The following is an 18,810-nucleotide window of genomic DNA, read 5'->3' on the forward strand; positions in this document are numbered from 1 at the left end:
ACGGCGGAGCTATTCGCCATACAGCAAGCTTTACTTTTTGTTCAGCGACAGGGATATACGCGAGCTACAATCTATACGGATTCGCTGAGTGCATTACAATCTTTGGTTTCTTATGAGTTATCCTCTAATTGGTATATTTACAATGTCAAGAGTCTCCTTTATATGCTGGACAACGTCGGTATTTCCATACCTTTAGTATGGGTACCAGGTCATGTGGGTATCCACGGTAATGAAAAAGCAGATTGTTTTGCAAAACAAGCTTCTCGTCTTCCTGTTCCGAATACTAGCAATATTGTTCCAGCTTCTGATTATGTAGTTGTTATCCGACAGGAGGGGCGTCAAGACTGGCAGAATTTCTTTCGACAGACTGCACAAGTCAAAGGTAACTTCTATTATCATTTACAACCAACACTTTTAGTTAAACCTTGGTTTATACGAGGATCTTATACTAGACGACATATTATTAACATCATTCGGTTACGGTTTAATCATGCCCTTACACCACAATATCGATCACGTTTCCATTTAACGCAGGATACAAACTGTTTGTGTGGTACAGATATCCGTAATGGCGACTCCAACCACATTTTCTTTGAATGTTCTTTATATGCTAACCCCCGTAAAAAACTTCTGACTAACCTCAAGCGACTCAAACAGGTTTTTCCTACCAGTGTTTCTTGTTTGCTCTGTAATCCTACAGTCGAGATTATTCGAGTGTTAAATTTGTTTCTAGATGAAGCCAATATCGTGTTATAATTCTGTCTGTAATGTAGGGTGAGAATTACTCATGCTTTTCAAGGTTTCATTTGAGTGATTCCTCATATCATTAGTGGATTACTTGTGAATGCTATTTTGGATTCTTCGTGTGGGTGAAGCTTTAGACGCAGTGTGCTTGCAAGATTGGAAGTTTCCCGTATGACAACAGGCTACTCTAGCAAAATGGGGTTGTTATGTGATATAGTGAAGTGCAGTGTTTTGTGTTTTTCTACTTGCCAGCGCAAGCATCAATTATTGAACTGACATTTTTCATTTATACTAGTGTGTTTACATGAGTAAGCGAGTATTGACTGGGTGAAATGTCGTAGACACAGCCCATAAGCATCAGCAAGCAAGTATTCGACAATACGAATGAAGAACATCGCCCGTCCAAAAAATACATTTGCCGAAAATGTACTAAAAAAATTAGACAACAAGACGTGAAGCTCTCAGAGCACAAACATGGCGACGTTATTTGACCTGGTGTGATTAACTTTGTTTGATGTTGAATATGTCGCCATCTCTAGGCGTCAACACAGCAACTACTGACCTATGTCAACTTGTTTTCAAGCTGGGTTATTCTGAGAAAACTGTCAACAACTTTGAGTAATCTTTGTTTGTGATTCGGATGTGACTGATGGCATTGTAGTTCCGAATTTCCAAGTTTTCCTGTGACAGTGAATGTTGCACTTGAAAAACAGCAAAATTTCATCCGTTATTGTAATTTAATGCATTCGCCAACTTTTCCTCTGTAAAGAGTATACGCACTTCCGTCTAAGGACTATGGAAAGACAGATATGGATACACAAGTGACAGCGAATGTTTGAAATAGTGTATCGCTTAAATATTACATGTTTTGGATATTGTGTAGCAAATTTTAGACGTTAAGTATGTCGGAATCTTACGGTGAGTAAGGACATGGTTGCACACGTGGTATAAGTACAGACATTGCTTAAATTGCTGCCACTTTAGTATTTTTCCGCGTATGTGTATAGAATTGTGAATTGAAAAATTTGTGTTTCTCGCTCTTGGAATATGGGATTCATATATTCTTTCTGTTTTTTATTTTATTTTTTAATGCTGGATATGGGACGATGTTCTTTCGAGAACACTTGTTTGGTAGAATTGTTGCTTTTGTCAGTCAAATGTAATACGTCTAAGCTACAGGTGTTCGGCAGTAACTGATAATGTTTTTAATCCAACAATGTTTACAGTCTCTTGGGTTGATGAGTAGCGTACATTCGACTCTAGAAATTCAAATATTTTTATTTTCTGTCTACCTGTATGATCACATAAACTTGAAGGTTCAGTTGAGTTTGTTTATCTTGACTGAAGTGCAGGGTAAAACTCCAGCCCTGGAGACATGATTTTTCTAACGTTATAAAAAAGTGGAAATTAACAAAATCTCAGAGAAGAGATGTGTTCATAGCGATGTCCAGGAACCCACCATCCCACCCCAAGAACTACATTTACTTTTATAACCTAATGAAGAGTATTAGACGCCATTTTCATTGCTGAAGTAGCTACTTGCATTTCTATTGTCCAATGTAAAGTGGCACATGATCTGATTCCTGTCAGTTATGATAATCATAATCCGTTATCAAACCCAGCACAATAAAAGCGCCCCTTTGCTTGTCCGTATATCACAGGTCTTGTCCAGATCCTATCCTAACCATCCACACGGCAAGAACCAGTCCAGACCAATGGGCTTGTCCAGGTCCCATCCTAACCGTCTGCTCAGCAAGAACTAGTCCTGACCAATCATGTTTCCACACGAAACTAGAGACCTAAGGCCGCTTCGCAGCTTCTAACGTGGTGGCTTACGCCCCCAGCCCCCCCCTTACTTGTCCCTATATCACTGGTTTTGTCCAGGTCTCAACATAACTGTCCGCACGGCATAAACCAGTCCAGACCAATGGGGTAACAGTAATCACCACCTATCGAAGCACCACTCACTCATTTGTTCTTAAGTAGTGAGGTTGACAGCATTGAGCACCGCTTGATAACATCCTTCCCGAGAAGGTCGCGAGCATGTAAACAAACGACAGTTGTTCCATGCATGTGAAACGCTTGTCTCCAGGGCTAAAGTATTGATGAAGTGGGTAAGTGCAGTGCTGAACAAAATCTAGGGATAATGCATTTCTCTGTTTGGATTATACTGGCTTGGGAAGCAGGAGAGACATTCATGTATGATGTGCATGTCATAATAGCTTAGCTGTGGGACTATTGAAGAAAGTTGTCATTAGTCACAAAAATTTACGGCAAAAATTCTGCCCTCGTTATGTACCGTTTCTAACATTCTAAGGAAGTAGAAGTGAAAAGAATCTCGCTTGGAATTAGTGTCAGAGGAGAGATGTGTTCATAGCGATGTCTGGGAACTCACCATCCTGCCCCCAAAAATACATTTACTTTTATAACCTAAGGAAGAGGATTACACGCTATTTTTCATTGTTGAAGAGTAATTTGCATTCCTATTGGCCAACAGAAATTGCCATGTGATGTCATTGTTGTGAATGATTTTACTTGGATTACGTTACCAATCCCAGCAGATTAAAAGCACAAGTAAATGGAACATATGAAGGAAACAATGCAGATTACTGAACAGCAATATTGTTATAATGGTCTTGTCCGGGCACTACGATAACCTGTCCACACCTGTGGTCTTTTCCAGGCTCTACCCTAACCAGTCCAGACCAGTCGTCATTTCCACAGGAAGGTAGAGGGCAAAGGCCGCTTTGCGGCTTCTAACCTGGGAGCTTACGCACCCAGACTCCCTTTGCTTGTCTCCATATCACTGGGCTTAGTTCCTCAGTAGGCAGGTTGGCAGCGTTGAACACCACTCAACTACGTCCATTGCAAGAGCCAAACAAGCGAAAGTCGTTACGTGCATACTTTGTGGGTGGGTGGGTGTGTGTGAAGTTGTAAGAAGGGCCAAAGTATTGATAAATTAACTTCAACAAGGTAATACTCTAAAACAGTGGGTGCCACTAGTGGTGTTCAGAAGTTAGCTGTCTCGAGCAGTGGTGATATTTAAATACACAAACGAACACACACATCTGAGTGAATTCTATCCCCTTCTGCTGAGTGAATGGTGTGATAAATTAATAGGCTTACGCGCACACTTGAACACTTGGCTTGGCATAGATATTAACAGAACAGGGGTGGTAAATTAATACACATACACCTGAACAATGTCTTAAGTCGTTGTGCCTCATTTTGATTCACATATATAACTTATTGAGAAGAGGCCAATAATTTGACATTCCAGATGAATTTACCGTTATAGTTTTGATAACTGCGTTACCCAGGATTCATTATAGCATTGATTTGGCACCCACTATTCAAGTGATTTTTAGGGATGAACTTGATGACCGGTTTGTTGCATCACTTGATTACCTTTCTGGTTAGCAGTCAGTGGAGCAAAATGCTAACCCGAAGGCCCTGGTTCAGTCTCGGGCTATGCCATGAATTCCAGATTAGTTATGTATGGATTAAGGTATGTTTGGGTTTGTAGGGAATATTTAGAATAGATTGGGAAAAGTAATAACCTCTGTATGCATTAATTATATTCCTGACGGTAAGGTCCATTGTGCTGACCACAAGACACACATCCCTGCACCAAGAAGCGAATCGTTTGTCAGTAGAGCAAAGGGTCATAAAAGCAAATTTTTGAAGAAAACGTTCACTTTAGTAGCATGTAATCTAGTGCAGAGGTTCTCAAACTTCTTGCATCAGAGAAACTTGATCAATAAATGTGGTTAACGGTGGTACCTTAAGCTAATTTTTTGTATTTTGGGGTTCTGTTGGAATTTGATTTCTGGTGTTATAGGCCTATTCATACATACATCCATCATTATGGACTATAACAGTTCAGTTTCAGCGTTCAGTCTGCAAGCCTCTATGAATTTACTTTTTTTTTTGCTAGTTGTTTCACGTCGCACCGACACAGATAGGTCTTATGGTGACGATGGGACAGAAAAGGCCTAGGAATGGGAAGGAAGCGGCCGTGGCCTTCATTAAGGTACAGCCCCAGAATTTGCCTGCTGTGAAAATGGGAAACCACGGAAAACCATTTTCAGGGCCGCCGACAGTGGGGTTCAAACCCACTATCTCCCGGCTGCGGGCTCACAGCTGCGCGCTCCTAACCGCACGGCCAACTCGCCCGGTTATGAATTTACTAAACGTTGCCACAATCCTCCATTTGCAACTAGTGCTGCGGCCTCGTGTAGTTCTATACGTCTTATCTTTAGATCGTTATAAACTGAGTCTAACCACCACCGTCTTGGTCTCCCTGTACTTCTCTTACACTTCATAACAGAGTCCATTATTCTCCTAGGTAACATATCCTCCTCCACTCACCTCACATTACCCTACCACCAAAGTTGGTTTATGCGTACAGTTTCATCCATCGAGTTAATTACTAATTTGCCCTTTATCTCCTCATTCCAAGTACCCTCCTGCCATTGTTCCCACGTGTTTGTACCAGCAATCATTCTTGCTACGTTCATGTCTGTTACTTCTAACTTATGAATAAGATATCCTGAGTCCACCCAACTTTCACTCCCGTAAAGCAAAGTTGGTCTGAAACAGACCGATGTAAAGCTAGTTTCGTCCGGGAGCTGACTTTCTTCTTACAGAATACCGTTGATCGCAACTGCGAGCTCACCTGATTAGCCTTACTGCACTTCGATTCAATCTCACGTACTATGTTACCATCCTGGGAGAACACACATCCTAAATACTAGAAATACCGAGCTCGATAGCTGCAGTCGCTTAAGTGCAGCAAGTATCCAGTATTTGGGAGATAGGTTCGAACCCTACTGTCGGCAGCCCTGAAAATGGTTTTCTGTGGTTTCCCATTTTCACACCAGGCAAATGCTGGGGCTATACCTTAATTAAGGCCACAGTCGCTTCCTTCCCGACTCTAGCCCTTCCCTGTCCCATCGTCGCCATAAGACCTATCTGTGTTCGTGCGACGTAAAGCAACTAGGAAAAAAAAACCTAGAAATTATTTACCTATTCCAGCATTGTATCACCAATCTGACATTCAATTCTCTTGGATTTCTTACCTACTGACATCAATTTAGTATTCGAAAGTTTACAGTCATTTTCATACCATACTCATTTGGCACAGTCTGCCATTAAGATCAAGTCGTCAGCATAGGCCAGACTGCATACTACATTTCCACCTAACTGTATCCCTCCCTACCACCTAATACCTTTCAGCAGGTGATCCGTGTAAACTATGAACAATAAATGTGATAGATTACAGTATTGTCTAACCCTGTATGAAGAACTCATTCTACCATCATTTCTCACTGCTGTCCAGTTGTCAACATAAATGCCTTTGATTGATTTTAATAATCTGCTCTTAATCCCATAGTTCCCAATATGGCAAACATCTTTTCTCTCGGTACGCTGTCATATGCTTTCTCTAGATCTACGAAATATAAACACATCTGCCTATTCCTCTCGTAGCATTTTTCATTTACCTAGCGCATACTGAAAATCTGGTCCTGACAGCCCCTCTGTGGTCTGAAACCACACTGGTTTTCATCCAATTTCGTCTCAACCACCAATCGCACCCTCCCTTCCAAGATGCCATGAATACTTTGCCTGGTATACTAATCAATGAGATACCTCGATAATTGTTGCAATCCTTCCTGTTCCCTTGCTTATAGATAGGTGCAATTACTGCTTTTGTCCAATCTGAAGGTAACTTACCAACACTCCATGCTAATCTTACTAGATTATGAAGCTATTTCATCCCTGCCTTCCCACTGTACTTCACCATTTCAGGTCTAATTTCATCTATTCCTGCTGCTTTATGACAATGGAGTTTATTTACCTTACTTCCCACTTCCTCAACCGTAAATTCACCAACATAATTTTCCTCCTCCCCTTGAGCTCGGTTGTTCACAACACCACCAGGAAGATTTCCTTTTACTTTGAGATGATTTTCAAAATATCCCATCCACCTGTCCAGTGATTCCCTGGGATCTATTATGAGTTCACCTGAATTACCCAAAACACTGTTCACTTCGATTTTCCCTCCCTTCCTAAGATTATTTATTAGGTTTCCCTGTTGCTTGACCTAGCCTTTCCAGGTTATTACCAAAATCTTCCCAAGACTTTTTTTTGGATTCAACAATTATTTGTTTCGCTCTGTTTCTTTCGTCTACGTACATTCCCTGTCTGCATCAGTCCTTGTTTAGAGCCATTTCTGATACGCCTTCTTTTTACGTTTACAAGCTGCTCTCACGTCATAATTCCACCAAGATGTTCGCTTTTCCCCATCTTTACACACAGTTGTATCTAGGCATTCCCTTGCCGTTTTTACTACAGCATCCCTGTATGCCACCAATTCTCTTTCTATAACCTGAACATGCTTACTGTCCACTGTTCGGAACTTCTCACTAATCATATCCATGTACTTCTGTCTAATTTCCTCGTCCTGCAGATTTCACTTTCTCTGTTCTAGGCCTAGAGATAATTAGTTCACTACAGATCAGATAGTGGTCAGTATCATCGAAAAATCCCCTGTAAACCCATACATTCCTAACAGATTTCCTACCGGGCGAGTTGACCGTGCGGTTACGGCCGCGCTGCTGTGAGCTTGCATCCAGGAGATAGTGGGTTCGAACCCCAGAACCCACTGTTGGCAGCCCTGAAGATGGTTTTCCATGGTTTCCCATTTTCACACCAGGCAATTAAGGCCACGTTTGCTTCCTTCCCACTCCAAGGCCTTTCCTATCCCATCGTCGCTATAAGACCCATCTGTGTCGGTGCGACGTAAGGCAACTAGCAAAAAAAAAAAAAAAATATATATAGATTTCCTGAATTCTAAGTTGGTAAAATATAGTCTATTATGAATCCGATCCCCCGACCCTCTCATGTGTAGCGGTGAATAGCCTGATGCTTGAAGAATGTATTCGTAACTGCTAAACCGTACTAGTACACAAGTCCAGTAAACGCTTCCCATTCCTATTAGCTTCCATATCTTCCCAACATTTACCAATCACCCTTTTGTATCCTTCAGTTCTATTTCCACTCTCGCATTGAAATCGCCCATTAGCACCATCCTATCCTTGCTGTTCACCCTGAGTACGATGTCACTCAATGCTTCTTAAAACTTATCAACTTCATCCTCATCTGCACCCTCACACGGTGTGAATACACTGAGACAATTCTCGTCCTAATTCCTCCAACTGCCAAATCTACCGTATCATTCACTCATTTACATGCCTAACAGAAACTTTGTTGCATGTAATAGTATTCCTGATGAACAGCCCTACCCCACACTCTGCCCTTCCCTTTTTAACATCTGTCACTGTCAAGTGCACTTTATAATCTCTTCCTCGTTATCTCCCCTTACCTGAATATCATTTACTCCTGACAAATCCAGATGCATCTTCTTTGCTGACTCAGCAATTTCTACCTTCTTTCTTCAAAGAGCCCCATTAATATTGCTAATTCCCCATCAAATTCCATTTTGTTTGCCGCGTTTTTTGAAAGGAGTCCCCCGCCTGTGAAATGAGAGTGGGACTCTGTTACTCCCATAGGTCGGAGGCTTGCTTAAAATGTTCTGAGCTCGGTAAATTCTGTGAAGCAGTATGCTGCCCTTATTTACACATAGTCCAGGTGAGGATCTCTCCTCTTATGGGTTAGGGACCACCAGTGGATTGTATAGTCCTAGTCACTAGAGCACAAGGAGGGCCATGACTCTGAATATGCCCGAGATGCCCACTCCTATTCCGGAGCAACTGGTATCCCAACTCTCAGGACCACTTACTAGGCCACTCAGCCGTTGCCCATGGTTCACGAACTAGGATGTGTCTACAGTAACCCACCCATTCTAGCTAAAATGATTAACTGTTATCTATTTATTTTATCATTTAATGTTAATAATTGAAAAATGATGGTGGTCGGGGTTGATGATAAGCTCAGTGGCTTAGCTTCTGGCTTCTCACCCAGAAGGCTGAGTTTTAAATCCCGGTTGATTTCTGGGTTGAGATTTTCATCTCAAGTATTGTGTGGCGTCAGGAGAGGCATCTGGCCTTAAAATCCCAGTCAAATCCAAAATGAGTTTGGGTGCTTCCAGCAACCCCAGAAAAAATGGTTTTGGTAAAGAAAATTAAGTTTAATTGAAACATATTTGAGAATAAATAAGTCAATGTATAGTTAGTACGTGGATCCTAAAATGGTGTAGAATCAGTAATTCTCTGTTAACATGCTGTATTCACAGCATCTCATTAGGGCAAAACTTTACTATCAGGGTCGCAAAAGAGGGGTTAGGAATCCAACATGGCGTGACTCGCACGTCGTCACAGCACGCTATACAAGGCAGCCAACTTTCGAACATTGATCTGGCTGGTGACAAGACCTCTTCCCTGGAGGCCCCGGGTTCGATTCCCGGCCAGATCAGGGATTTTTACATGGATGTGAGGGCTGGTTCGAGGTCCACTCAGCCTACGTGATTAGAACATAGAAAAAAGTCGCCTGGACAGATGAGTCGAGGTACCAATTTGTACACACCGATTGCCGGGTAGCATTGCATCATCAACCACATGGGGCAATGGATCCCTCTTGCCAGCAGGGTACAGTTCAGGTCGGTGGTGGTGGTATACTCGTATGGGCACTGTTATCGTTGTATGGAATGGGACCCCCTGGTATATCTGACAACGTCCTTCACCAGTGAATGTTACAGGAACGTGCTGGAAGAACATATTCACCCTTTGTTCCCCTTTAGCGCCCTGCAGGTGACCTGTACCTGCAGCAAGACAATGCTCCAGCCCATCATTTCCAAATTGTGGCTGACTGACTCAGTAAGCACTCTACAGATGTGAAGCTGCTTGCCTGGCCCCCAAGGATCCCCTATCTCAATTCCATTGAACACATCTGGGATGTTGTTTAGAGGGAGCCTGATGAGACCGGTCTTCATGGATTATATAAGGCTGTGTTGCAATGATGGCTCAGTATGGCCATTGCTTCCTGTGTCTTGTGGAATCCATCCCACACCGCATCGATGTCGTCAACAAGGCGAAAAGGGTGCTACTTGCTACTAATGCAGTTGCACTTGAGTGTATATAGAAAAATTAAAATCTACTGTTGTCTCCAATAGAACTTGCATCATGTGTGGCCACAGGGTTGCCATATTCTGTGAAAATAACATCTGCAAAATTTGAAAGTGTCATGGCGTGTGCCAGATATATCTGCAACATGAATATATTAAGTACCAATCAGTGGTCTTGTCTCTAGCCAGTACTGTTGCAGGAGATACTAGAGGCTTGTGGGTTTACACACCCAGTCTCACTAGCCCATAATCGAACCAAACCAGACCAGTGGTCTTGTCACTAGCTGCATCTAAGTTGGCAGTTTGGCAGCCTTGTATAGCATGTTATGATGTCATGCAAGCTGCATCGTTTTGGATTCCTAACCTCTCTTTGCACTCCTATTAGTAAAGTTTTAACCAAATTTCATGCATTGTGCCACAGAATTATATTTTATATAGCCTACTATTTTCATTTCAGTTACGACTGCTAGTGTGACGGATTCACTTGTATAGGAGAGCTGAGTTTCTGGAAGTCTGGTTCATTGTGAGATTTCTCGAAGAAATGTTGAAGAGAACAATTTTCATACAACTTGTTTGAAAATTCCAAGGTATTCTTTTAAATGAGCTCAGGATCTGGTGAATGTTAAGTTCCTAAAAGTGAATTTCAAAGTGCCATCATATGCAGTATATAGACTATAAATCATTCACATTCTTTCACTGGCATAACTAAGGCTTCGTGCACACCGAGCGCGCTTCGCATAGTGTGTCGCGTGTTGCTCAACGCTAAGCGCCACGCTAAGCATAAACCAGTGCTTTGTTCTTAAGCCAGGTGTTCACACAGTCCGCGCTCCGTTGAGCTGAACGGCTACCTTACAGCTAAGCGAAGCGCCAGACAACGCGCAGTGCTGGTTACTTGCCTAGCGTTACCTGGCTGGTTCTGATGCTATGGAAGAATACATTATTCATGCAGTGTTTCAAAGAGAAGAAATATGGAACCCAAGACACAAAAACTATAAAAATGTAACTGTTTTGCAAAATAAGTGGACTTAAGTATCTACAACAGTTTCATCGCATTCCTACAGTAAACATATACAGTAATATTACTTCTACTGTCACTCTTTACTGGGCTTAACATTGTGACAGGCTGAAATTGCGTATGAATTTTAGTATCGGAAGTGTCCGAAGAGAAGTTCGGCTTGCCAGGTGCAGGTCTTTTGAATTGATGCCCGTAGGTGACCTGCGTCGTGATGAGGATGAAATGATGATGAATACACACATACACCCAGCCCCCATGCCAATGGAATTTGCTAATTATGATTACAATATTTCCGATTCTGCAGGAATCGAACCCGGGACTCCTGTGGCCAAAGGCCAGTACGGTAACCATTTAGCCATGTAGCCGGACACTTTGTGACAAAGTGCATAGAATCTCCCAGACTCTCTAATATCGGTTTGTAATTTTGCCAATGGAGTGTGGTAACATTAAGAATATCACTCTGCAGGCTAGTAGTGGGCTTGGAAGTAAACATTTCTGTTTATTAATTATATTTGTCACACATTTACTCCACTTTTGTTATGATGATTAACTGTGTATGCTAATTGTAACAATATTGCAAAATACTATTTATAATTATAATTCATAATTATTATATAATATAATTTAGCCGGAAATTTAATTTCCATGTGTTTGCTGAACGGTGCTCCTAGACAATTCGGAAAATTGAATTTCTCCCAATACTTCTCTGCTACTTGTCGCCACATTTCAGTTGCAGGGTTTGGAAGGTCAAAGGTATTTTTTGTCGTTCTTAAGTAATCATAAAATTTATCGTGATAAAGTCTTGCATCTCTGTACAAACGATGGAATTCTCCGAAAGTAATTCGTTCTTTTTTTTTTTTTCAATTGGCTTAATGTCGTACCGACAGATAGGTTTTGCGGCGACGACTTCATTAAATTCATGAACCCACATTCGATTCTTCTTTCTAATTTTCAATGTTAGGTAACTGTTATCCATCAGTAACCTGTTTCTAGTGTACGTCGATAACGGCATTAGTTTGTGACCACCCTAAAACGCCTCGCGCCAAACTAAGCTGAGAGCACGGCGTAGAGTTTTCGGTGTGAACAGCAAGCATGCCTTGCGCTATGCATAGCATTTCACGCTACACGCGACACACTATGCGAAGCGCGCTCGGTGTGCACGCAGCCTAACTGTGATTGTGAAGCTGTGGAGGCACCTTTCGACCAACTAATGTTATGCCTGGTGGCCATGATTATTAAGGCATCAAGTCTGTATGGTCTGACAGCGTGGTTAGTCAGTTCGAGAAAAATTTTCATCTGAATGTGGGTCGGCAGGGTAGGAAAGGTAATAGTAAACAATTGCTAACCACTGGATTGTATGCCAAAAGCCTTGATTCAGTTCCGAACCATAGTGTCATACGGAGTGAGGGCACATGACTGTGATTCGCCCATGGGATGGGGACGTTAAGCCTTGAGTAGATCCCTTGCTGTTATTCGATAGAAGTAGGGTGTGCGCTGACACCGGGTTTCGCTTTCTCACTGTGGGGGATGCACAATAGATCTAATTGGTCACAGTGCATGGTCATGCAGTGGCTTCCCCATTGTATGAAACAAATCTGATGTCGTCTTCAAGCTAAGTGAAATGTTCTCTAAACATTTTTTTGCAAGTCATGTAAGCATCCAGTGATTTCAGCACCCAGAAGAGTATCCAATACAGAAACAAAACTGAAGTGTAGAAAACGGTCTGGCATTCCTGGTCATTCACATTAACCAGCACTCAAGCTTTTTCAGTGTTGAATTGTGTGGGATTTTGTATTTAAATATGGTTTGAAGTTGCATCAACAGAACTTCCTTGAAGGAATGTACCAGTATTTAATTCATTTAAATGCAAAACGTGTCATCCTAGTATGCTCAACATTAAAACCTAGTTGAATAAAAATGTTTTGACCCCCTGTGGGTGGGGGACACAGACGAAGAATTCACCCATGGTATCCCCTGCCTGTCGTAAGAAGCAACTAAAAGGGGCGACCAAGGGAAGATTGTATTAGAACCATGAAACTACTTGTGATTAGTACCATCACACGGGGAACACCATGGGTTGCCTTTACTTCCGAGTAGTACCACTATGTTAGGTACACAATAGGTTTGTGATTAGTAGCAGCAGAGAGTGGTTCACTGTGGGTTTCCAGTACCCGTGATTAGTACTGAGCCATTGTGAGAAACACCACAGGTCTGGGCATTGCCTGTGCTTAGTACCAGTATATGAGCGACATCGTGGGTCCGCGTTGCCTGTGATTAGTACCCACTATATGAGGAATACCATGGGAATACCAGCACCCGTGATTAGTACACCTAGGTGAGGAACACCATGGGTTTATGTTCCCTATGAGTGGTGCCATTATGTGAGAAACACCATAGGTCTGCATTACCCGTGCGACGTACATTACTTGTGAGTAGTACCATAATATGTGGAACACCGTGAATCTACGCTGCTTTTGATTAGTACCGCAACATGACAAATACCATGGTTCTACTTTACTAGCGATAAGTGCCATTATGAGGGGCTGTTGACCTAGATTTTGGACCCCTTTAGACAACAAGTGTCCTCGATTCCAGATTGTGCTTTAGAAGCAGTCCCTTGGTCAGTAATACTATTGTTTATGATAGTTTCTGGGTCAGATCCACTGATTGTTTTAATTTCATGTATCCATTCTTTCTTCATCACATTTTGATGAATTTGAACTTTTAAATTATTACATTTCGTACCATTAAGGGCTGATGACCTAGATGTTAGACCCCTGTAAACAACATGCATCATCATCATAAAAATGTTTTGCTGATAAATGAAAGCCACTAAAAGAGAATGTGTGGAAGAAACGCTCGTTTTCCGATTGCAAGCGGAGAAGACAGACAAGGACTTCACCATGGGAATGCCATCTTTCTTCTGGAGAAATGACTATGCATATCTTCACAGAGAGCTATTAATAGTCTTGTATTTAGAGGCCTGGGTTTAGTAAAGTTTTTAATTTTGACAGCCTCTTCAAGAACAGTGTTAAGAATCTTGGAAATCTGTTTTAACACCAGTACTTGTCTGCAAATTACACATTAACTACTTCCAGATGTCGTTAAAACAGGCTTAACACGCTCAGTGTGGATAATGCAGAAGGAGGGTGAGGAAATGTGAATCATGGGTAAAAACCGCTCACCACTGTCGTCACACACTTCCCGTAAATCCGCCGTATCAAGCGGTTCATCCAAACTTGGATTTGTTCAAGCATATTCCAGGCATTGCGTATTTCTTTTCTACACTTTTGGCCACACCTAATCAGTTAAATTCTCAGTGCTTCTATTATTGTGATAAGGTCCGACTCGTTGGCTGAACGGTCAGCGTACTCGCCTTCGGTTCAGAGGGTTCCGGGTTCGATTCCCAGCCGGGTCGGGGATTTTAACCTTAATTGGTTAATTCCATTGGCACGGGGGCTGGGTGTATGTGTTGTCTTCATCATCCTTTCATCCTCATCACAACGCGCAGGTCGCCTACGGGAGTCAAATAGAAAGACCTGCACCTGGCGAGCCGAACCCGTCCTGGAATATCCCGGCACTAAAAGCCATACGACATTTCATTTCATTGTGATAAGGAATGATTATACTGTTATTGTTAAAAGTTCGGTAAAATGTCAGAACTCAAAGTAATGATTTTTGCCTGCAGCATATTCTTTTTGTTTTGTGCATATTTTACCCAGGTTGCTGACTGTGCAATTCCATCAACACTATGAGGTCTAAAAGGATCAACTTTCGCCTGAAAAACTGTCACAACAGGTGTACAGAGATGAAGAAATTCTGAAGTTACATTACAGGTTGGCAGGTATGCTGCCGTATATGCATCCTCATTGAACGTGTTAACACCCATGGTAACAACCTGACATTCCCCTACCATTCATTGATCTCAGTCAGTATATATATCAACACTTAGTTCCCACAATAGTCATTTTTCATGTAAATAAATGTCAACCATGCCCCAAGTTTTCTCACCTGTGGAGAAGGCTATTTATATCTGGTGCGGAAATCTGAAGAACTGGAAGATTAACTACATCATAGATTTCATTCAACTGTAAACTGAAGGAAGTGCTGGCTGTTATTTATGAAATAGTTTCCAATTCTACATTTGTGCTCATGTGTTGAAACAGTGTATTTTGAATGGAAACACTTTATTGATGACAGCATATATTTTTCACCCAATATAATAAAAACAATATCTTGTATGCAGGGCTTCTGGAGATTTTTTACATTGGTGTGAAGCTGTCCAGATTGCACAATATGATACCTTACTTTAAGTTACAAGAAACCATCCGTGATATTTCATTTTTGTCATTTGTGGTTTGAGAAATTATACTAAGTTATGATCTAGATTTATGATTGAGAGAAGAACTTGAAAAACAGTGGAAAAGTTCCAAAACAAAAGAAGGGAAGCTAAGAATCTCTGTGAATGGAATAAGAATAAAGCTAATTTTAGGAAAACAATTGAAAACATTAAGGAAGCAAACAGTCAAAAGGAAATACAATTTTATGTAGTAACTAGGGAATTCAGAGTAGGATTCCAGCTAAGAACACCTGGTTCTCCTACAAATGACAAAAATTATATATCACGGATGGTATCATATTGTGCAATTTGGACAGGTTCACACCAATGTAAAAAATCTCCAGAAGCCATGCATACAAGATATTGTTTTTATTATATTTATGTGCTAATTTGATAGGGAATGAGGAAGTGAATATAGCACAATTTTTATGGCTTTTAGTGCCAGCAGTGTCCATGGATATGTTCGGCTCGCCAGTGCTATATTGCTTTTCCCAGTACACCCCATGAGGGTGAACTGTATCTAGACGACCTGATGTCTGTGGGTATAGCATGTAATTGTACAGGCTAGAAGTGGGAAATAAGCTGCTGTGTCCTTGAGAAAGGTACCATTTCAGTTTTTGCTTGGAGTGAAATGGAAAAACCATTTTAAGGATGGCAGTCGGGGGATTGAAACCCACCTGTCTCCCATGTAAAGAACTAGCAACTATAACTGGCCATGTCGCAGTGCACTGGGATGACCTGTTCGGTTACAGCACGGATATACGGGGGCTGTAAATAAAATAGTGTCAGCGTAGTCCAGACACTCGGGCATGCGTAAATACGATGTGGGAGTGGTCAGATGGTGCTGTTGTCGATGTGTAGTATGCATTTGATGGGCCTCCAGTTGGGAACATTGTTGATTTCACCGCTCTAAAGCATGTTTTCAAAAGGTGATCAGCATTTGTGGATAAAAATCGAGGTTCCGCGTGGCAAAATTGCATCAGAAAGTTATTGAGGATTGCGTGAAGCCTGTAGCGAGAATGCATTACCCTATAGCAGGGCCTCTCAGGGTGCATGCACTGTGCACGGTGCAAAAGACGACTTCGCTTGGTTGACCAGAGTGCAGACTCCCACTCCTTGATTTGGAGCATTAGAGCTTACTCTCTCTTTTCTCACGCTTGTCTCCCTCTTCCCCACTTGCTCCGTAGCGCTCCAAATCCGAGCTGAGTTGAGCCGAGCTTAGCCGAGTAGCCCAGAGACGAAGCGTTGGTCCGAGCAAAGCCGAGCGGCACCGATGTACAGTGCACAGAGCTCTTGCGCCTCGATCTGCACGCGTGAGATTTTGGGCGTTTGAGAGGCCCTGCCCTATAGGATGGTTGCACGCTGGGTCAAGGCGTTTCGTGCCGGTTGGACTAAGACTGCGGATTTGCACCACACAGTTCGGCCGTCCATTCCTCAAGATCATATTAACATCATGAGAGGTGTCGTTTCCGTGGACCAGGGATGGTAAACCTTTTCCGACTAGTGTGTCAATTAAGGTCGTGTCTAGTGATTTCTACTGTCTAGTGTGCCATCGGTTATTTTCCTTTAAAATCATCATTTGACTTCTTTTAGGCATTAGATTGCATTACATATAAATCCATTCAAATGAATGATTCAATCCATTTGACTGAATTTTTTAATGTTTTTATTTTGCAAACATCTCTGAAAATTACATATTAAAACTTGTAAATTTTAGAATAAAATATATTTTTAATTTTTCTTTAACCTAATAGAAAAATAGCGACGAGGATAGGAACAGTGTCGCACTCCTCTGGGGCAATGACTAATGACTGAGAGTTGAAATGAAATGATATTGGAGAGTGTTGTTGGAATTAAATATGACAGGGAAACCCGGAGTTCCCGGAGAAAAACCTGACCCGCTTCCGCTTTGTTCAGCACAAATTTCACATGGAATAACCGAGATTTGAACCATAGAACTCAGTGGTGAGAGGCCGATGCACTGCCGCCTGAGCCACGGAGGCTTCACTTTAAACTAATAAAATTTGTAAAAAATATGGCCATAGAGTTAACTGTAACATAACTCTTTAATAAAACGTGACGTTAAAATATGTTAGTATTTTGTGTGGTGTGCCACACAAATCGTGTTTGCGTGTCATCTAGTGGCACGCGTGTCATAGGTTCGCCATCCCTGCCATAGACCATCGATGGACTCATCAGTGGCGACAATACGCTGCAGAAATGGATTTATCCCTAGAGCTTGGTCTTGGTCATCAAACGGTGTGGCATATACTATCGAAATGTCTTAATGTGAGGAAAATTGCATCCCGTTGTGTTCCACAACAACCCACCGACGTACAAAAATGGCACCAGTATGCACTGGTTGGCATCCATCCGGACAGATACCGTAACGAAGGAGACTCATTTCTGCAGCGTTCCTGTTTTGAGAACATCTCAGATACTAACAATTCGACCGGTCTCTCATAGATGCTGCTATTCTTTGCAGTACAGCACATGCACAGAACATTGGGTGGACGAATCTGTGAGGTAGGGTTGGCTACTGCCCTAATTTGTGTATGTGTGAGAAACCCTGCTTTCATTTCCTAGTGTACATTGAACAGTGTTGCCACTAATAAAGGAATAGCTGTCATATATTTGACAGAAAAAGTCGATACTTGGCTTATGCGGATGATGTAGTAATACTTGGACAGTCTGTGAGAGCCATCAAAGTAGTTTTTACACAAATACAAAGAAGTGGCACATATATCGGAGCTAGTAATAAATCGGGAGAAAATAAAATACATGAAAGAGACTTGATATGCAGCTGCAGGTCAGACACTGGCTATCTGTAGTATGCATTTCAAGGAAGTTAATTGTTTTAAATATTGGGGATCTTTGATAACTTTAAAGTATGATGTAAAGGAAGAATTGCTGCTAGCAGTAGATGTTATTATAGTGTAAATCATATTTTAAAATCCAGAGCAGTGAGCAAAAGAAAGTCAAATTAAAATATATAAAACAATGATATTGCCAATAGTTACTTACGGAAGTGAAATGTGACCTATGTCAGAAATGGATATGATGATGCTGAATGTTTGTGAAAGGAAGATATTGAGGTGCATGTATGGGCCAGTAGTAGAGGATGGAATTTGGAGAATAGGAACTAAGAGGATGGAATTTGGAGAATAGGAACTAATTATGAGTGCAAATTTTCAACAACAATGAAGACTTAGTGGCAGATATAAGAGGAGGAGGGGGTTAAATTGGTTGGCCATTTGGTAAGAATGGATGGCATCAGGCTTCTGAAGTGGGTGTTGGATGTTAAACACAGGGGAAGGAGAGAAGTAGAGAGACTGAGATGGGTGGAGCTGTGTTTGGAGTGGTACCATAACCAGCAGGCATGAACTAATGGTGTTGTGTTAAGTGATGAATCTCAGTGCTGCATTACCACAGATGTTTAAATTATAAACTTCATTTTTATCCGTATTGAACTGAGATTACAAAGCTTTCACAGGTTTTAGGGTCCACCTTATCCCTACATAATTTGTTATGTACATGTAATTACAACATGTTATGTTTATTCAGAACTAGTTTCGACGCTATACTGCATCTTTATCATCGTCAGCTGAACAGAGGCATTGGAAAACT

At 41.6% G+C, this 18,810-nt stretch overlaps 1 protein-coding gene across 1 annotated transcript in view; it reads left to right on the forward strand.

Annotated features, from left to right (window-relative positions):
* Positions 1-1,377: 1,377 nt before the first annotated feature.
* Rab4 (RAS oncogene family member Rab4) overlaps positions 1,378-18,810 on the forward strand; it is a 113,013-nt gene continuing 95,580 nt past the window's right edge. The window contains exon 1 of the mRNA XM_067142158.2: positions 1,378-1,662. Coding sequence (XP_066998259.1) covers positions 1,647-1,662 — 16 coding nt within the window. The 5' untranslated portion in view covers positions 1,378-1,646. The remainder of the gene's footprint in view (positions 1,663-18,810) is intronic.

Source organism: Anabrus simplex, chromosome 2 (genome assembly GCF_040414725.1).
Source record: "Anabrus simplex isolate iqAnaSimp1 chromosome 2, ASM4041472v1, whole genome shotgun sequence".
Taxonomy (NCBI): Eukaryota; Metazoa; Arthropoda; class Insecta; order Orthoptera; family Tettigoniidae; genus Anabrus; species Anabrus simplex.